The sequence below is a fragment of the Molossus molossus genome, unplaced genomic scaffold (genome assembly GCF_014108415.1).
Source record: "Molossus molossus isolate mMolMol1 unplaced genomic scaffold, mMolMol1.p scaffold_m16_p_4, whole genome shotgun sequence".
NCBI classification, from domain to species: domain Eukaryota; kingdom Metazoa; phylum Chordata; class Mammalia; order Chiroptera; family Molossidae; genus Molossus; species Molossus molossus.
Genome location: NW_023425377.1, coordinates 50,988,328 through 51,009,695, shown reverse-complemented (window position 1 = coordinate 51,009,695; position 21,368 = coordinate 50,988,328). Strand labels below are relative to the sequence as shown.

The 21,368-nt window shown below is 46.7% G+C and overlaps 1 protein-coding gene across 1 annotated transcript in view; it reads left to right on the top strand.

Moving 5' to 3' along the window:
- Nucleotides 1–21,147, top strand: part of MAML1 (mastermind like transcriptional coactivator 1) — a 68,343-nt gene extending 47,196 nt beyond the window's left edge. Inside the window, exons 2-5 of the mRNA XM_036282047.1 lie at nucleotides 7,026–8,438; nucleotides 10,463–10,702; nucleotides 14,388–14,484; nucleotides 18,119–21,147. Coding sequence (XP_036137940.1) covers nucleotides 7,026–8,438; nucleotides 10,463–10,702; nucleotides 14,388–14,484; nucleotides 18,119–19,095 — 2,727 coding nt within the window. The 3' untranslated portion in view covers nucleotides 19,096–21,147. The remainder of the gene's footprint in view (nucleotides 1–7,025; nucleotides 8,439–10,462; nucleotides 10,703–14,387; nucleotides 14,485–18,118) is intronic.
- Nucleotides 21,148–21,368: the final 221 nt, after the last annotated feature.

Genomic DNA, 21,368 nt, shown 5'->3' with positions numbered 1-21,368 from the left:
TTTTTTTTTTTTAATATAGTTTTATCGACCTTTTAGGGAGAGAGCGAAACATCAGTAGGCTGCCTCCTGCACGCCCCCTACTGGGGATCGAGCCCACAAACTGGGCATGTGCCCTGACCAGGAATCAAACCAGTGACCTTTTAGTGCATGGACAGACGCTCATTCTACTGAGCCACTCCAGCCAGGTTTCAGTGTATCCTTGTAGGCAATTCACTGGCAAGGAATGGTGCTTATAGATCTCTCTAGTGTTCCCCATGCTCCTAAATCAGTGAGATGCCAAACTATTAAGATAAATTATGGGTTTGTTTGTTTTTCTTTTTCTTTATTGATTTTAGAGAAAGAGGAAGGGAGAGGGAGAGAGAGCTAGAAACATTGATGAGAGAAAACATCGATTGTCTGCCTCCTGCATGCCCCCCACCGGGGACTTGTCCCACAACCTGGGCATGTGCCCTGACCAGGAATTGAACCAGCAACCTCTTGGTGCATGGGTTGACACTCAACCACAGAGTCACACCAGCCAGGCAAGATAAATAATGTCTTAAAAATGGAACTATTTACTGGCAAATTGTAGACCATTCTTTGATAGTTTTTTTTTTCTTTAAATAGTTTACAAAGAAACGTTTGTGACATTGGTATAGGAGGTTTCCTCATAGCATGGCCTCTTTTTTTAGTAAGAACACCTTGATGGAGTTCTTTGTGCTTGACCTAGGGGAGGTGCTTTTTTTCTTACAGTTTGAAACTGACTCCTTGCTGTTTTCAGACTCCTCTTTCAGCTTCCCAGGTGGAAGTGGGGATTAATCAGAGCCTCACCTCAATCTGACCAAGGGAGGGCAGTGCTGTGGGCATCAGCAAATCATTATAAGTCCTTGTGTGCTCAGCCCTCAGGAAATCTCGTGGAGTCTCTGACTTCCATCTGCTATAAAACAAGAGCAATGGCACCCATCCTTAGAGTACCTTTAAAGGTGGACTAAGTTTCTGAAACACAATGGGGAATAGTAAAGTGCAAGTGCCAAGTGCTCAGCGAGATAAATTAGTGTTAGTGAAAGGAGAGAAGCATGTGGATTCAAGAAATGCTAAGAAGGTGGACTTAGTAGGAGTAGGGTAGTGACTGGGTGCAGGGACTAGAAGAGGGGCAAGAGTGGCTCCCTGGTTTCCAGTTTGCTTGACTGGGTGGATAGTCATGACATCCTCTGAGGCAGGAACAGAGGAAAGGCAAATAGGACTGGGAAGATATTGCTTCAGATTTGTATAGATTTAGTCTCAGGTATCTGTGTACCCGCTAGTAGAGCACACCAGGTAGGTAGTTGGACAGACAGGCACCTGGAGCTCTTAGACTTGGGTAGGTTAGAGATAGCACGTTCATTCACAAATATTTATAGAGTGCTAGGCACTGTTCTAGGTACTGGGGGTCTCTGCTTTTCATTGTAATTGGGGGAGCTATGCCCATTCAAGTGAGTGCTTCCAGTGGGGAAATTAGAGTGACTGTGGGGAAGGGAGTAGATGATCAGAGAATGACTTTGAGGAGAGGAGCCACCCCTGGAAAGATAAGAGAAAAAAGTATGGCCCTGGCTGGTGTTCGTGGTTAGAGTGTTGACCCACACAACGAAGGATTGTGGGTTCAATTCCCAGTCAAAGGCACGTACCTGGGTTGCAGGTTCCATCTCTAGCCCCAGTCTGGGTGCATGCAGGAGGCAACCAATCCATGTGTGTGTCTCTTTCTCCCTCCCTCTCTCTTCCTCTTTCCTCCCCCCCTCCCTTCCACTCTCTCTAAAAAAAAAATCAATAGAAAGGGGAAAAAAGGGGGGAACACCTGTAATACAGTCAACAATAAAGATGAGTTTTTAAAAAAATCAATGGAAAAAATACCCTGGAGTGAGGATTAACACACACACAAGGTATTTTCGACAGAAAGGAGAGCAAGTGCAAAGACCCTGAGGCGGAATGAGCAGGAACATTTGAGGAACTGAAAGAAGGCCAGTGTGACTCAAGCATTGGTGCACAGTAGGGAGAGCCCATGCGAGGAGGGGAGAAGGGAGCAAGGGCTGGTAGATCAGTACTTGATCCCCAGGAAGCTCCGTTTATTCTGAGTGTGATGTTCAATCATGGGAATTTGAAGACATGAGAATGGATGAGATTGCTGGGAGTGTGTGCATAGTGAAAAGAGAAGAGGACTGTGATATTTATGTGAAGGGGAGACAGAAGAAACAACCAAAATAGAAGAAAAAGATAATGTGGTGAAAATAAGGAAAGAGCTTTAAAGTGGAGGCAATTATTAAGTGGCAAATGATTGGTAGAAAGGGAGAGGGGTGGACTGCACTTAACAGCATGAAGATCATTGCTGGCCTTGGAGAAAGCAGTCCTCCTAAATCCTCCCTTTCTTCTATCCCCACATCCAACATCCAGTCAGTTCCCAGAGGATGGAAGCCATATTGTTTTAGATCAACATGCTGGATCTAGGGGTAGAGATGGGTGGTGATTGGCTGATAGGAAGGAGGAGGGAAAGTGAATTGCCCAGTGAGAAGGGGCAGGAAGCACTCGTGACTGCCCCAGGTGGCTGACCTCATGTAAGGAGCACTGATGAGAGAGCCACCCCTGTCTTAGCCAGCCACATCTGTTTGTTAATTCAGAGTGGAAGTGTTGTCATTTGGAAAAGTTTGACTATAAAACACACTGAAATTTCAGTGGTAGATGGTAGAAGAGGGAAGAAGTAGAGGGACTGTTATATATGCCAAGTGGGTCAAGTAGGGTGTCAGGATGCTGATTTGGTGTCCACAAGGTATGGTAACTCTGGCTTGACTGGGAGCAGCATTTATATCTGGGGGCCCCTCTTTCAGAACAGAAGACGGTGGGTGGCACAGGCTGGGGTGGGAGTCAGGCTTACAGGATGCATTGTACAAGACTGACTGGGTAAGTATGTGGGGCCTCCGGTTCACCATCAGGCATGCAGTATTCTTCAGCAAAACCCCTTTATGAAGGAAACAAGCACCAGATAATTTTATCTCAGAAGTGGATCCTTCTGGAACCTGTGTGCTGAGCACCCAGAAGTACCACATTATACTGAGGACAAGCATGTGCATTTATACATGGCAGCCAGTCTCATATGCTTACAAGTGATTACTGTGTTTGTTCTTATGTAATCTGTTCAGGCCATTTTCCCATCTTTTTTGTGAATTCCTGGAGATTAGGCTCTGAGGTTTACTCACCTTGCCTCTTTACAGTGCCCTGCACATATCAGGCACTCCTGCAAATGCTTATGGCTCCAAAATCTGCCAGGGCCACCACATTTCACACTTCCACCCCCACCTACATCATTCCAGTTCATTTTTTAAAATTCAATCTCTGACTGCCATCTTCTTTTGCCTCTGTACTTTCCAGTTAAATTTTGAGAGGGGTTGCCCTGCCCGGTTTGGCTCAGTGGTTAGAGCGTCAACCCGTGGTCCAGAAAGACCCGGGTTCTGTTCCCGCTAAGGGCGCGTACCTCGGTTGTAGTTTGTCCCCGGCCCTGATTGGTCATGCGGGTGGCAGCCACTCCATATGTCCCTTTCAAGTCAGTGTCCTCCCCCCCACACTCTATCTGAACAAAAAAATGGAAAAATGTCCTCAGGTGAGGATTTAAAAAAAAAATTTTGTTTTGAGAGGGGTTGAGAAAATGGTCTGGTGTTTCCTTTGGGTAAATGCAATTGGTATTGCAAAATTAATTGTTCCTTTGGAACTTGTCTGCATCTGTTTACATGTGGATATTGAAAGAGGGAGTGGTAGTTTTTATAATTGTTAGGGCAAAGAAGAATTCTGTTTCTAATCTGGGACAACCAGCTGACTCATCTAGTGCCTTGACCTTTTAGGTTTTCATCTTCCTCCTTAGGAAAATGGAAAACTGAGCAGGTTTACAGACAGCCCAAATCTGAAAATGAGGAACAAATGATTTTTCAAAAAGAAAATAATAGAAAAAATACAAATCCAAGAAAAATTAACAACTCACCCTGGCCAGTTTGGCTCAGCAGTTAGAGTGTCGGCCTGCAGTCCAGAGAGACCTGGGTTCAGTTCCCGCTAGGGGCACGTACCTTTGTTGCAGTTTGTCCCCCGGCCCCGGTTGGGGTTGTGTGAGTGGCAACCACTTGATGTGTCTTTTTCACATCGATGTTTTTCTCTCTCTCCCTCCCACTGTATCTGAACAAAAAATGAAAAAATGTCCTGGGTGTCCTGGCCGGTTTGGCTCAGTGGTTGGAGCATTGGCCTATGGACCAGAGAGTCCCGGGTTTGGTTCCCACTAGGGGCACATACCAAAAAAAAGTCCTAGGTGAGGATAAAAAAAAAAAGAAAAATTAACAACTCGTTTTTATTTCCTTCTGATAGATTAAATAGATATGAATTTACCATCTTATAAAGGGTCCATTTTAGGAGCATGGTTTCTTCCCCCCTCTCACCCCTAGGTGGCAGCAGGAAGCAGAGAAACCTACCAAAAAAAAGTGTAAAGAAAGTAAATAGCCCTGGTGGGTTTGGCTCAGCAGCTGGAGCGTGGGCCTGCGGACCAGGGGGTCCGGGGTTCCATTCCAGCCAAGGGCCTGCACCTTGTTTGTGGTTCATCCCTGGCCCCGGTTGGGGTCATGTGGGTGGCAGTCAGTCGGTGTGTCTCTCTCACATCTATGTCACTCTCTCTCTCTCTCTCTCAAGATAAAATGTAAAAATATCCTTGGGTGAGGATTTAAAAAAAGAAAGAAAGAAAGTAAACAGCCCTGGCCGGTTTGGCTCAGCGGTTAGAGCGTCGGCCTGCGGTCTGGAGAGACCCGGGTTCGGTTCCCGCTAAGGGCACGTACTTCGGTTGCAGTTTGTCCCCGGCCCTGGTTGGTCGTGCGGGTGACAGCCCCTCGATGTGTCCCTTCACGTCGATGTTTCTCACTCTCTCTCCCTTCCTCTCTCTCCCTCCCATTCTATCTGTACCAAAAATGGAAAAAATATCCTCGGGTGAGGATAAAAAAAAAAAAAAAAGAAAGTAAACAGAAGGGCTGCATTCTTGAGATTTGGCCCTAGGATTGTGTTTTGTTTACACCTCTGCCCTACAGTGTCATTTATCAAACATTCCTAAGTTTTTCTGAGCTAATTTAGGTACCCAGATATTGATTTAAAGAAATAGTGTCTCAGCCCTGGCCAGTTTGGCTCAGAAGTTGGAGCGTCGGCCCGCAGACCAGAGAGTTCTGGGTTCGGTTCCCACTAAGGGCATGTACCTCAGTTGCAGTTTGTCCCCACCCTGGTTGGGGCCATGTGGGTGGCAACCAGTCAATATGTCTCTCTCACATTGATGTTTCTCTCTCTCTTCCTCCTTCTCTCCCTTCTGCTCTATCGAAGATGATGCAAAAATGTCCTCAGGTGAGGATAAAAAAGAAAGAAAGAAAGACTGACTCAGCCAGGATTTTTAGAGCACTGTACAATTGGCTTTAACAGTTAAGAAAAAAACTGTTAAATCTTGAAGTGGGAGGAAGGAATGGGAGCATTAGAATGGGGACTCAGATTTAGAAAATTACCCTTCTTGTTTTCTTACTCATTGTGCATTTGTGTTTAATGAGTAGTTTGCTGCCAAGAGCTGGTGCCCACAGAGTTGCCGTGGCCAGGAACCCCAGGTCAGGATACTCCTGTAGTCACACACTCCTAGGGCAAGTGTGATAGGTCATTGCAGTCCTTCTCTGCAGCTGGGGAATACCAGCACAGAGTGCTTCATACTACTGTCTGACTCCTCTGAAATATGTTTAAAGGTAATGAAAAATGTTATTTAGAACTTTGTAAATAGCTCGGCATAGATACTTAGGATCAGTGGGGAGAAGAGATGGAACTAGTAGGAGTAGGAGAAGGATAAAAATGTAACAAGAGTAAACATAGGAAAGGACCAGCTAATGTTTAGAGACTGAGTGTAAGCACCTCTGTTAGTGGAGGAATCCTGTCCTGACAGCTGAAAACAAGGCTGGGGAAGTATTAGGAAGATACTACCTTCTCTCTTCCTCATCCCACTTCCTGAAACTCCTGCCCCTGCATTTTCAGGGTGCTTACTGCTCTACTGCTTGCATAAGCCGTTCATCTTACTCTGTAGCCATGCCCCTGTGTGTCCTATATCCTTGAAGACTGGGAGCCCATGATGAGAGAGGACCACCCTATTTGTCTTGATAGTCTACAGCACTTGTCCCTGGCACAAGGTAGACTCTTTATAAACTGGTAGTTGAACAAATCTAGTTGAGGATAAGGGAAAGCAAGGATATCAGTGCAGACAAACCTGACTGTGGTTACATGGTCTTGATAAGAAGTGCGATTTGTGAAGGCTGGTGATTAGGCATGGGGGATTAGAAGATGCTCATGGTTGGCAGGGAGGAGAGTAGAACTAAAGTGGGAAAGGAGTGGAGCTGGTCAAGGCTCTAGAAAGGCTGGGAAGGGCATTAACACTGGCCCATGCAACAGGATGGAGCCTGGTGCTGGTTGCCAGGCCCCTCCAAACCTGAGAAAGAGCCTGTGCTGCCAGGGCTCCATCAGCTGAAAGCAGCAGCTATCCTAGTTAAACTGGCTTAAACACAAGAAAGGGAATTTATTTGATCCCATAGGTGAAAAGGCTGGGGTGAGGGTGGGGAATGGCTAGTGTTTGGTACAACTAAATCCAGGACTCACATGATGCCCTCAGAATGTATATGTATCCTCTGGTTCTTTCTCCTCGGCTCCATTCTTGGGCACACCCTCACACTGAATAGACTGCATAGCATCAGGCTTGTGTCCTGCAGAAGTCCAGAGACTGACCCATTGACTGTAACTGGGTTGCTTTCCCACAGCAGAGCTAATGGTCTTAACTCAGGTGAGGCCACAGGATCTGGGAGAGGGAGAGGCAACCCCAAAGGGGAAATGGGGGTGGGGGATGTCTCATAGTAGGGAGTGTAAACTGGGTAGACAGAATCATAAGAGAACACTACAGAGTTACAGGCCCCTGGTTTAAAAAGCAGAGGGCCTCTTACATGATGCTATGCACATAAGTCACTCTTTTCCATGTTTTTTAGCATCTCCACGACACAGTAAAGAGGAGTCTCGATAATACCTCCTCCCCACAGAATGGCGATCAGCAGAATGGCTATGGAGACCTCTTTTCTGGGCATAAGAAGACCCGCCGGGAGGCTTCCCTGGGAGTAACTGTCTCTTCAAATGGCCTGCCTCCAGCCTCCCCCCTCAGTCAGCCTGATGAGCCTGGTGCAGAGGCCCTGCAGGCCAACGGGAAGCACTCACTAGGCTTAGACTCCATGAACAAGAAGTGTCTGGCAGACTCAGGCCTCCACCTGAATGGAGGCAGCAACCCTGGTGAATCATTTCCTCTGAGCCTGAATAAAGAGCTGAAGCAGGAGCCTGTCGATGATTTGCCTTGCATGATCACAGGGACTGGAGGCTCCATATCGCAAAGCAACCTCATGCCTGACCTCAACCTTAACGAGCAGGAGTGGAAGGAGCTCATCGAGGAGCTGAACAGGTCAGTGCCCGATGAAGACATGAAGGATCTGTTTACTGAGGACTTTGAAGAGAAGAAGGACCCAGAATCTTCTGGTTCTGCCACACAGCCCCCCTTGGCACAGGACATTAATATTAAGACAGAATTTTCTCCAGCAGCCTTTGAACAAGAACAGTTAAGCTCTCCACAAGTGAGGGCTGGGTCTGTAGGACATACCTTTATGGGACCTTCATCTGGGCCTGTGAGCACAGATTCACCCAGCCTAGGGGGTTCTCAGCCTCTGTTCCACACCTCTGGTCAGCCCAGGACAGAAAATCCCAGTCCCAACCTGATGCTGGCATCAGCCCAGGCCCAAAATGCACAAAGAGCCATCTCCAGTGTGATGTTGCCTAGCCAGGGTCCAGGAGGTGCCTCAGAGCTGTCCTCTGCCCACCAGCTCCAGCAGATCGCCGCCAAGCAGAAACGTGAGCAGATGCTCCAGAATTCACAGCAGGCTGCCCCAGCACCAGCTCCAGGCCAGATGTCTACATGGCAACAGACAGGCCCCTCCCACAGTCCCTTAAATGTTCCTTATACCATGGAGAAGCCAGCCAGCCCTCCTGGCTATAAGCAAGACTTCACCAACTCCAAACTGCTCATGATGCCCAGTGTGAACAAGAGCTCCCCTCGTCCTGGAGGCCCCTACCTTCAGCCCAGCCATGTAAACCTGCTGAGTCACCAGCCACCAAGTAACTTGAGTCAGAATGCCATGACTAACCAAGGGTCAATGCTGGACTATGGCAACACCAAGCCTCTTTCTCATTACAAAGCAGACTGTGGGCAAGGTGGCCCTGGGGCTGGCCAGAGCAAGACAGCCCTGATGGCTTATCTTCCCCAGCAGCTGCCTCATCTGAGCAATGAGCAGAACTCCTTGTTTCTGATGAAACCAAAACCAGGAAATATGCCTTTCCGATCTCTGGTTCCACCTACTCAGGTGAGCCTGTGGCTTTGCTCTTTTACTCTGCATCCCTGTAGTTACCAGGTCCCAGGTAGTTGGGGAACAAAAGTAAGGAGGTAGGGAGCAGCTGCAGTTGTCCTTTGACTCCTTGGGAGTGAAAATAGATCAAGCAAACCTGGATTGAGTATTAATAAACAAAAATAGGGTAAAATTTCTTTGGTTTTTACTGTACATGTTTTTGAGGAATCATCTGCACTTCTTGTGTTTCTTTCATGCCACACAAATTAGGTAATTGGTGGCTGGATTTTGTAGTTAAAGGTCAGACTTAATGTGCTTCTTAGAGGCTTTGCTTTTTGCTTTCTTTTTAAACCACCTTTCAGATCTCTCTGTTCAAAACACCTTCAGTTTTAGTAAGCTAATAATCTTTTAGGTGAATGCTGCTTCCTAACATATCTAAATTCCATGGTTCTTTAGTTGTGATATGCAAGCCTATCAGAATCACATGGCTCTGCAGGGTGGAGAATGGCCAGGTGCCAGTGCTGTCATGGTCATGATTTATATTTCTACTCTGCTCAGCTATGTTCTAAGATGCCTTCTTTCTGGGAGCCTTCCAATGGCCGGACCTGATACAGTAATAGAGTGTCCCCAGCTTCCTCAAAGACAGGGTGCAGCACACTCTCTTTGCTCACTCCACAGTGTGTCCTGGACTGTCTTCTGCACTTGTTAGATCTACTGAAACTTTTTAACAGTTTTGTGACAATAGTTGTGTAATGTGCATTGTCTCCTGTTCTTCACTGCTGTAAGTAAGCCTGCAGTGAATACCTTTTTATGTACCTTTGTATATTTATAACTGTTAATAGCATGAAGAAATTGACACGTTCATCTACTGATGAGGGTGTGTAAATGGGCACAATACTTTTGGCAAATAATTTTGGCGATACGTATTTTTCATAAGCCATAAGAATATTCATAAACATTTACACATTATACCCCTGCAAGAAATAATCCCCCCAAAAGAGAAAGTTATATACCAGATACCCATTGCATGCTTATAGCTGATAGCCCAAAACTGGAAGCAGTTTAAGCGTCTCTCAACAGGAGCATGCATATGTAATGTTGAAATTTCCACTTGTGTCAGCCATTAAACTGTTACACAGCCACTAGAAGTGACCTTAAGAAAGAGTGGCACAGTGATGACTGCCATTTAAGTAGCACTTGGTACCTCACAAAGCACTCTTATAGCCCGTAAGCTTCTGCAGATTGGGGTAAGGAAATTACATCAGAAGCTGTCTGCTCTAGGATTAGAATCATGTACAAATAAAATATACAGATGAATAAGGACTAGAAGGAGCTCAAGAAGTTGAACTTGTTTAAATAATTGCTTTTTGCCTTTTTCCTGTTTTGAGTTAAATTTACTTCCTTTATTTTTAAATGTAAGTAATGATGTTGGAATAACATTGTAGTCACTTTTGACATGACTCACTTTTGGTTTGTGTATTAATAGAAAATATTTGTTAAAGTTCTCATCAATACTCAGTTATTTTTAAAGTATGAGTATCTGACAAAAGCCAAGCAGTCTCTTCCCAGGAAAATACTGTATATAAATGGACAAACAAAACAATTTCAGGTGGTTCAGGGACAGCCCCACCACTAGGAATCCAAGGTTTTCACACTCGGAATGTTGTGTGTCTCCATCATCCAAAGCCCATCTGAGCACTCTTCCTTTGGGGCCCACCTGCACTCATGCATTCCAGTGCATGTAAGCTACAGTTGCTTACAGAAGCTATTGTGTGCAAATGTATGAGCTTAAGTATAAATTCATACCCTCTCCAATAGCAAATCACAGGAAGCAAAGCTAGCAAGCAGTTCATTACTGTTTCAAAACTTGATATTCAAGTATTTGCTATCTTGGTCTTTGGCCCAGCCCTCTAGGGTGGCTGCACTGTAGTCATCTGCAGGGAGCCAGGCTTATTGGGCTGAGCTCATCTGCCCTGATCAGGACTTAAGACTACTATGTCCCACCTGACTCAAGACCCCCACCCCCTTCTCTGTGTTGACAGGAGCAGAACCCTCCCAACGTCCCTGTGCCAGCCCAGGCCTCCAGTGTGGGGACCCAACCATCCACTGCATCGGTGGCCAGCACTCACAACAGCACACCCTATCTCAGTGGCCAGCAGCAGGCAGCTGTAATGAAGCAGCATCAGTTGCTTTTGGATCAACAGAAACAGAGGGAACAGCAGCAAAAGCATTTGCAGCAACAGCAGTTCTTGCAAAGACAGCAACATCTTCTGGCAGAGCAGGTAAAGAGAAAGCTATAAGAACCCCTGCCCCACCCCCTCATCCTCCTCAAGTCACCGGGTGGTCACAAGCTCAGCTGGACACATGTGAATGTGTGCTCATTGCATGTTTGGTATTGGAGTGCTTTGCCCTTTTAAACCCCTTTCTGTGAGTGTGGTATCTCTCACACAGTGGTGGCTTGTGTTAGAAGCAGCTTTTATGTCATTTAGTGGGGACTAATAAAGGCAGAATATGTGGCTAAAACTATATGTTAGGGCCCTGGCCAGTTTGGTTCAGTGGTTAAAGCGTCGGCCTGTGGTCCAGAGAGACCTGGGTTCAGTTCCCGCTAAGGGCATGTACCGTGGTTGCAGTTTGTCCCCGGCCCTGGTTGGGTGGTGCGGGAGGCAGCCACTCGATGTGTCCCTTTCATGTCAATGTTTCTCTCTCTCCCTCTCTCCCACTTTATCTGAACAAAAAATGGAAAAATGTCCTCGGGTGAGGATAAAAAACAAAACAAAATTATATGTTAGGGACATTTTTCCATGTTCTGTCAGCAACTGCCAAAGCACTGAGCTTCCCAGTCTGTTGATTCACTGTGGAACCCAGCTTAGTTGTAAATGTAGAGTTTGTGATAGGCCAGAATATGAAGCAGGGAAGTGAAGACCTGCCTAAGGTCTTGGGGTTGTAGAATCAGAACCGACAAGCCCTCTCTAAGTTCTACAGTTCTACCTGGTCACCAAATATAGTGTGAAGACACCAAGATTACAAGAGTTCTCAGGAGCCCTGGCTGATTTGGCTCAGTGGTTATAGCATTGGCCTGCTGGACTGAAGGGTTACAGTTTTTTTCTAGTCAAGGGTGTATACCTGGGTTGTAGTTTTGACCCCCAGCCCCTGTCAGGGTCGTGCAGGAGGCAACCAATTGATGTGTCTCTCTCACATAGATGTTTCTGTCTCTCTTTACCCCTCTCTCCCTTCCGCTCTACCTAAAATAAATCAATGGACAGATATCCTCAGGTGAGGAGTAACAACAAAAAAAGAGTCCTCAGGATTTAAAATTACATCTTTAAGATATAAGAGAAGAACTAGTCATTCTGCCCTGGCTGGTATAGCTCAGTGGTTAGAATATTGGCCCATGCACTGAAGGGTTGTGGGTTCAATTTCCAGTCAAGGGCACATACCTGCGTTGCAGGTTTAATCTCCAGTCCTGTTTGGGGTGTGTGTGGGAGGCAACCAATCAATGTCTCTCTCTCACATTAATGTTTCTTTCTCTCTCCCTCCTGCCCTTCCACTCTTTGTAAAGATTATTGGAAAAAGTATTCTTGGGTGAGGATTAGCAAAAAAAATAAATAAATAATTAGTCATTCAGTGGTTCAAATTGATTGAGGATGACTTTTAAACCCACAGCACTGTCTTGGTTGTGCCATTATTTTTTTTGTTTTGTTTTTTTCAATCTTCACCCAAGGACATTTTTTCCATTTTTGTTCAAATAGAGTGGGAGGGAGAGAGAAGGAGAGAGAGAGAGAGAGAGAAACATCGATGTGAAAGGGATACATCGAGTGGTCACCACCTGCACGACCCAACCAGGGCCGGGGACAAACTGCAACCAAGGTACATGCCCTTAGCGGGAACCGAACCCCAGTCTCTCTGGACCACAGGCCGACACTCTAACCGCTGAGCCAAACCAACCAGGGCTCGATTCTGCCGTTTTTTAAATAATAGCTTTATACATGACTTATGAGTTAGTCATTTAAAGTGAATAATTCCATAGTTTTTAGTATATTCACAGAGTTGTGCAAGTATCACCACTATTTTAGAACATTTTATCACCTAAAAAGAATCCCTATACCCATTAAAAATTCTTTTCCCCCTTCTCCCAGGCCTAGGCAACCACTAATCTACTTTCTGTCTCTACAGATTTTCCTATTTCTTAATATTTCATATAAGTGGAGTCAAGTTCAACCTTGTATCATGTATCAGTACATCCCTCCTTTTTATGGCAGAATAATATTCTGTTGTACGAATATGTCACATTTCATTTCTCCATTTATCTGTTGATAGACAATTGGGTGGTTTCCTGTACTTTTTGTGGACATAGGTTTTCAGTTCTCTTAGTGTATATCTAGGGTGGAGTTGCTGGGTCATATGGTAACTCTTGTGTTTAACCTTTTGAAGAATTGCCAGACTGTTTTACAAAGTATCGAAACCATTTTACATGCCCACAGCAGTGTATGAAGGTGCTGGTTTCTCCACATCCTCCTGACACAGGTGATTTTTTTTTTTTTTTTTTTTTTTTTTTTTTTGGGTATGTGCCCCTAATGGGAACCAAACCCAGGACTCTCTGGTCCACAGGCCCATGCTCCAACTGCTGAGCCAAACTGGCAAGGGCTCTATTGAAATTTTTTTTCTTTTTCAGATAGAGTGAGAGGGAGGGAGGAAGAGAGAGAGAGAGAGAGAGAGAGAGAGAGAGAGAGACAGACAGACATTGATGTGAGAGAGACACATTGGTTGCCTCCTGCATGACCCTGACCAGGGCCAGGGATCGAACCACAACTGAGGTACATGCCCTTGACTGGAATCACACCTGCGACTCTTTGGTCTATGGACTAACCACTGAACCAAACCAGCCAGGGCCACACATGTCTTTTTCAGTTTAGCCAACCTAGTGCATGTGAAGTGGTATATACCATTGTGGTTTTCCTTCTTTTTTTCCTAATTATTGCTCCTTAGCTCTGCCCCATTCTTCTGCTTCATAGTATTTATTAGAAGTACCCAGAATGAGCCTTCGCCTGTTTTGCCCAGTGGCTAGAACATCGGCCTGCAGATCAAAGGGTCTCAGGTTCGATTCCCAGTCAAGGGTACATACCTGGGTTGCAGGTTTGAACCTCAGCCCTGTTCAGGATCATGCAGAAGACAGCCAGCCAGTTGATGTGTCTCTCTCACATCAGTGTTTTTCTCTCTCCCTCCCTTCCACTCTATCTAAAAATCAGTGGAGTCTGGCCAGTATGTCTCAGTGGCTGAGCGTCAACCCATGCACCAAAAGGTCGCCAGTTTGATTCCTGGTTAGGACACATGCCCAGGTTGTGGGCCAAATCCCCGGTGGGGGGCATGCAGGAGGCAGCCAATTGATGTTTTCTCTCATTGATGTTTCTATCTTTCTCTTCCTCCCCCCTCCACTCTCTTTAAAATCAACAAAGGGAGCCCTGGCCAGTTTGGCTCAGCGGTTAGAGCGTTGGCCTGCGGTCCGGAGAGACCCGGGTTCGGTTGCCGCTAAGGGCACGTACCTCGGTTGCAGTTTGTCCCCGGCCCTGGTTGGTCGTGCGGGTGGCAGCCACTCGATGTGTCCCTTTCACATCGATGTTTCTCTCTCTCTCTCTCTTCCTCTCTCTCCCTCCCACTCTATCTGTACAAAGAATGGAAAAAATGTCCTCGGGTGAGGATTAAAAAAAAAAAAAAAAAAATTAAAAAAAAAATAATAATAAAATAAAATAAAATCAACAAAGGGAAAAAAATTTTAAATAAATAAAAATCAATGGAAAAATATCCTCGGGTGAGGATTAACAACAACAGAAGTCTCCAAAATGAGATCATGAGCATTATATCCACAGGAGTCTATCTGTGAGTAACAAGCTTCAACAGTTTTCTTTTCTCTGATCTAACGGTTTTTCTTTTTTGTGGGTCTTGTTTTGTTCTGTTCTTGGAATTTTCTAGGAGAAGCAGCAGTTTCAGCGCCATCTGACTCGCCCACCACCCCAGTACCAAGACCCAACACAGAACACATTCCCACAGCAAGTTGGACAGTTCACTGGTGAGAGGATGTCTGGAGTGATGGAGTGGGGGCAGGGGAAGGAAGGTAGATACTACACAGAGCAGGTGGTCTTTTTCACCCATGCCGAGTTCCTACTTTCTGCCTAGCTTTATGCTAGGTGCTCAGTGGTTTTACTTAGTCACATAAACTTCAACCTGTCTAAGGAGCCTGCTTTCTAGTCACCCTGCTAGCCAGAAGAGGGTCTTAAAGGCAGACCACTTTGATTAAGTACTTTGACTGGGTCCCTGGCTATACACTCTTTTGAAGCAAAATCATTTCTATTTGGAAGATATCTTAGCAATAGGAAATGGTTTCTGTAATTCTTTTTTAGAGAGAGAGAGATGGAAATACTGAGAGAGAGCATTGATTGGCTGCCTCCTTCATGCCCTCCACTGGGAATTGGGCCCACAACCTGGGGGTGTGCCCTGACCAGGAATTAAACTGGTGACCTCTTGGTGCATGGGTTAATTCTCAACCACTGAGCCACACCGGCCGGGCATCTTCTGTAATTCTTTTTTTTTCTTTTTTTTTTTATCCTCACCCGAGGACATTTTTCCATTTTTTTGTTCAGGTAGAGTGGGAGGGAGAGAGAGGAACAGAGAGAGAGAAACATCGATGCGAAAGGAACACATCGAGTGGCTGCCACCCGCACGACCGACCAGGGGGGCCGGGGACAAACTGCAACCGAGGTACGTGCCCTTAGCGGGAACCGAACCCGGGTCTCTCAGGACCGCAGGCCGACACTCTAACCACTGAGCCAAACCGGCCAGGGCTGTAATTCTTTATTCTTTTACTTTTATTTCATTTATTAGGATGCCCTGGCCGGTTTGACCCAGCAGTTGGAGTGTCGACCCAAGGACCAGAGTCACGGGTTCGATTCTGGTCAAGGGCACATACCTTGGTTGAGGTTCAGTCCCTAGCCTTGGTCAGGGTCGTGTGGGAGGCAACCGATGTGTCTCTCTCACATTGATGTTTCTCTCTCTCCCTTTCCCCCCCCTCCCCCCACTCTATCTGAATATAAAATGAAAAAATATTCTCAGATGAGGATTTAAAAAAAAATTATTGGAATGACATTGGTTAATAAAGTTATATAGGTTTCAAGTGTACATTTCTATGCCACATGATCTGTATATTGCATTGTGTGCCCACCACCAAAAGTCAAATCATCATCTGGCACCACTTCTATAATTCTTAAGAAAGTTCTTTGCTCCCTGGCCAGTTTTGCTCAGCGGTTAGAGCATCGGCCTGCGGTCCCGAGAGACCCGGGTTCAGTTCCCGCTAAGGGCATGTACCTCGGTTGCAGTTTGTCCCCGGCCCTGGTTGGTCGTGCGGGTGGAAGCCATTTAATGTGTCCCTTTCACATCGATGTTTCTCTCTCTCTCTGTCTTCCTCTCTCTCCCTCCCACTCTCCCTGAATAAAAAAATGTCCTCGGGTGAGGATTAAAAAAAAAAAAAAAGAACTTTGCTTCAGCAAAATGACCTCTCCCAGTTTCCAGATAAGGAGAGACTTAATGCACTTGTGTGGGCTTTGTTTCCTGTTTTTCTTCCTATCTGCTCACTTTGGTGTCATGGGTGGCAGCATCAGCCTTGGACAGATGACCAGGAAAGGGCAGGAAGCACTCTGAGAGGTCTCAGCTGTCACGTGTCATATATGCAAGGGAACCTCACTGCCAATTGCTCAGGCTGTCATTCCAGAAATACATAGAGATGCCAGTTGACAGATGCAATAAAGTGTGGTCTGCTCTTGGAATATCTTTGAAACCTGTCCTTTTTGTGGTCGGTGACTCTCACTGTAAAGTGTCCCAGAGAAACTGACCACAGCTCTGCATTCTGGTCTTCCAGGCATAGAGCCCTGGCCAGTTTGACTCAGCTGTTAGCACGTCAGCCTGCAGACCAAAGGGTTGTGGGTTCGATTCTGGTCAAGGGTACCTAGGTTGATTGTTTAATGCCCAGCCTTGGTTGGAGTCATCTGGGAGGCAACCAGTTCATGTGTCTCTCTCACATCGATGTTTCTGTCTTTCTTTCCCTCCTTCCCTTCCACTCTCTCTTTAAAAACCAGTGGAAAAGCCCTGGCCGGTTTTGCTCAGTGGTTAGAGCATCGGCCTGTGGACCAGAGAGTCCCGGGTTCATTTCCTGCTAAGGGCAGCGTACCTCGGTTGCAGTTTGTCCCCGGCCCTGGATGGGGTTGTGTGGGTGGCAACCAGTCGGTGTGTATCTCACGTTGATGTTTCTCTCTTCCTCCCCCTCTCCTCTCCCTCCCACTCTATCTGAAGATAAATGCGAAAATGTCCTCAGGTGAGGATAAAAAAAAAAAAATCAATGGAAAAATATCCCTAGGTGAGGATTGTTTAAAAAGAGAGAGAGACCAGGTGGAGTTTCATGTGCTTGCTGACCAGGATGGAGGAGGCAGACATCTCAGAAGCCTGGGTCTTAGCCAGCTTTTCTGCCTTCATCCCATCTGTTGTTGTTGTGGGCTGTCAGTGGGAGTGAAATAGACTCTTTCTTTTCCTCTGCTCAGTTTCTAGTTAGGTGGTAGTGGAAAGAGTGAGAAGAGAAACAAAGTACTCAGGTAAGGCCAACCCCTGAACACTCACTCTTCTACCCACAAAAACCCACCTCAGTTAGTATTGTCCTCATGTATCCATTGCTTAAAGCAGAGCCCCAGACAGTAAGTTCCCTGAGGAAAGACCCCCTCTGTCTTATTCCTTGCTGTGTCCCCATCACAGCACCCACCACAGAGCAGGTGCTCCATAAATACCTGATTGCAGTCTAGACTGCTCTGTTCCCTGAGGGTCTGTGGTGTGAAGAACAAGCTTGCACATTCTCCCTCTGTCACCCTTGGGAGGGCCACATTGTGTGCACCCCTCATCTAAGTGATTTTAACAGCTCCTGCCCAGCAAGGTCTAAACTACAGTCACAGTCTAGTTACCCTTTCGCTTTGCAGCCCTGTGCTTCATATGGGGGCCGCAGCTCTTCTGAGTCTGGCTGGGACTGTCTCTTCAGTTTTGTTTCTAACCAGCTGAATGCTTTCCCCATATCGCAGCCACAGAGTTCCCCACAAAGATTGCCTTTCATAACTTTATACCTTTGTACATACTCTTTATCTAGAATACTGTTTCTCCAAACTGTTAAGTTGCTAAACTTCTGTCTACCCTTTTGAAACCCAGTGTATTTGTCACCTTCTCTGAAGCTTTCCCCAGTTCTCCCCAGGCATTGAACCTTCAACTCCTATGCTCCCACAGCCTGCTTCCTAGTCTTTGATGTAATTCTGTCACAACATGGAGTCTTCACCTCCCAAAGGCAGATCCTGAGTTGGATCATTGGAGCCCCCAGTGCCCAGCATAGGGCCTGCACAGAGCAGAGATTGGATGGGCCTCAGAAGGTGAACCAGGGCTTCCCTCCCCTCAGGCTTTGCCTGTTCCTCTGCACCTATCTTAATCTCCTCATTGCTCCGTACTGCTGCCTCCTTGGTCCCAGGGTTCTCTTTGAGGTTCCACTGATCGTGAAATATCTGGTGTCTGATTCTACTGTTTGTGCCCATAGGGTAATGGCTGCACCTTGGGTCATGGAAGTGTCTCCACTGCAGTGGTCAAGAAATGCCAGCTTGATAGACAAAATTTTCTCTGTCTTTTAGGGTCTTCTGCTGTTGTACCTGGTATGAACAACTTGGGTCCATCTAACTCCAGCTGTCCTCGGGTATTCCCTCAGGCCGGGAGTCTGATGCCAATGGGCCCTGGACACACTTCAATTTCCTCTCTCTCAAACTCAGGCCAGCAGGACCAGGGTGTGGTTCAGTTCACTGGCTCCCAGAGCATGCCGCAGGGTAACCTCTATGGCATGGCCTCCAGCATAACCCAGATAGTTGCCCAGCCCCCACCACAGGCCACCAACGGACATGCCCACATTCCAAGGCAGACCAGCATGGGCCAGAACACCTCAGTCTCAGCTGCCTATGGACAGAACTCTCTGGGGAGCTCTGGCCTCTCCCAACAGCACAATAAGGGGACTCTGAACTCTGGTTTAAGTAAGCCACAGGTCCCAAGGGTGTCGGCGACCATGGGAGGCCAGAATCCCTCCTGGCAACATCAGGGAATGCCGAACCTGAGTAGCCAGACCCCAGGGAGCAACACTGTCAGCCCATTCACTGCAGCCTCCAGTTTCCACATGCAGCAGGCCCACCTGAAAATGTCCAACCCGCAGTTCTCCCAGATGATACCCAGTAGGCCCATGGCCCCCATGAGCTCAGCAGCTGCAGCAGGGCCCATGTTGCCTCCCGTGAGTGCGCAGCAGAGGACTAGTGCCCCTGCCCCAGCACCTCCCCAGGGAGCTCCACAACAGGGCTTGCCAGGCCTGAGCCCTGGTGGGCCTGAGCTGGGGGCCTTTAGCCAGAGCCCTGCCCCACCCATGGGTGGCCAGGCAGGGTTACACTGCACCCAAGCCTACCCTGTGCGGACTTCAGGCCAGGAGCTTCCCTTTGCCTATAGTGGGCAGCCAGGTGGCAGCGGGCTGACCAGCATGGCTGGGGACACCGATCTGATCGACTCCCTGTTGAAGAACAGGACTTCGGAAGAGTGGATGAATGATTTGGACGACCTTTTGGGGCCTCAGTAATGGGAGGATTTGTGGTGTTTTCAGTGTTCGTACATCCTGTATTTTTGTTCTTATATTCAACAATGAGCAACTATTTGGACCAAAAGCCTACAGCCTGGGGTGCTGGGTGGATAGAGCAGTCTGAGGCTGAGGTCCCACCTGGCCAAGATCTGCAGATCCCTCTGCTCCAACCCAATAGTTGTGGTCTGTTGGGCAGGCCCCAGACCCTCTGCTGGCATCATTACCTGGTGTTGGGAAAGCATGACAGGGTTCTACAGGTGGTTTTCTATCCAAATGACCAAAAAACCAACAGTGAAACCCCACAACATCAAGCTTATAAAAATCTGTGCCAAGTTGACTTAATCCAAGATTTCTCCACTTGCCCCAATGTTGGGGACAGGTTTTTGAAACTTTATACAGCAGAACTATTTACAATTTGTACAATAGAAAAGAAAAAAATTTTAAAAGGTTTTAAAACTGTAGGTGGTGGTTTAAGTTGATTAAGTGGCATTGGAAACCTAGGGCTTCCTTTTAAGAGCCTTTTTTATTCTTGCTCTTTTGTCAGCTTTCAGGGGACAGGGAGCATCACTGGAAAATCATTCGTAAGTAAAGTCTGTGACTGCATGTGCCAAAAAGGCACAGAATGCTGTGAGGTGGCAGAGCTAGTGACAAAGGTGCAGTCTTTTTAGCAGCCCCTCCTTCCAGAATGCTGTTCTTCCAGGTTGGCATTTCTGAAGACCCTGGTGGAGGAATCCCTTTCTCTCATGCGCTGGTAGCAGGACCCAGGCTAAATGCCCAAATGGGATGTTTGGGAGTCCTATGTCCCCTTTTGTTGTAACTTCCCGCCTTTTGCAGTTATTTTCTCTAACAACATGTATTTAACATATTAGAAGGTGATCATTGTTGAGTTGTGCACAGATGTTTTTCCTTCACCCCATCTTCCCTTTCCATGACCTTTTTTTCTACTTCCCCTTTTCTCTCTCTCCAGCCCAACTAGAAAACCTCTTCAAGGCAATGATTTACTAGATGGGAGGGGAAAAGAAAGAGTCATTGAAATTCCTTAGGGAGACCTAGCATTGCTGGGAGGACAAGTATCCCTCCCAGAAAGGAAAGCTTTGGGGAAGGAGAATAAGGTGTGCCCTATTTGGCAGGGAGGCACAGGCACAGGCCAGGTCAGAGAAAGGAATTCCACTTTGTTTTTACTCTTGCCACTCCCATGTCAGATGACTTGCACTTTTAAAGAGAATTGCTTTATAACACTAATACATCCTTTCTAAAGATTCAAGTGGATTTCTCTTTTAAGGTCTATGAATTAATGGACTTAACTAAGCTAAGAGTTCACAAAACCTGTGGGCTGTTTGTGGAAAATGAAGGTGGAGAGAGCACTTTGGTATAAAGAAAGCAAAATGATAAGCACAGGGCAAGACCCTTTCACACAGTATTGGAGAGAAAATGATACACTGAAAAGAGGGGCTGTATGCAGAGTGGTCTCTGGAGAAACTGCAACTCCATTTCCCTGGAGTCTCAAAACAATTCAAAGAATATCATATGTAAAGAATTGAGCCAAGGAAAATATTCATGTGACCAGCCTGAGTGGCTTTGATGGAGGGTTGTACACACATTGGTAATGATTTGCACCAGCAGTGCCTTCATGGGGGTTCTTGGATCCTCAGATCCTCTTCTCTAATAGCCATTTGCCACCACAAATGGTGGTGTTGGGCCATTTCCCCTTTAACTGCCCTGCCTGCCTTTCCCTGATGCTGAATTTAGCTCTCAAAGAAGGGAATGGATGAGTCATAGAGCTAGTGAAGTCTCCACCCTCTTGAGTTCCCCAATCTGATAGGGAAGAGGGTGACTTCAGCAGATTTTCTACCAAAAATAGTGGGCTGAAGGCTAATTGTGGGCCCTTGTTCCTGTCTGATCTCTCTCAGGCTGCTGCTCACCTCCGTTCCCAGGGCATTCCACCTCCCCTCCTGGGGAGGGCTGCCACAGCCTTAGTCCTAGGGCCACCTAGATAGACAGTAGGCTTCTCACTGCTGTAGTGTCAGAGCAATAAAATGTGATGCTTGCGGGCCCCCCCCCCCCCCCCCGGGAGCTGCCTGTGGCTTTATTTATGAACCTGGTTTTTGGATAGTTGGGGAGGAGAGGACTATGTTTCATTGTAAACTCCCCACTGCCACCCCCACCCTTCCAATCTTCCAGGAGCCATGACTCAAAAGGGTGCTTGGACTTTTGTTATACACATTTGCTTTGTGTAAATAAATGTTTACAATTTTGTATTAAAGATGGAATAA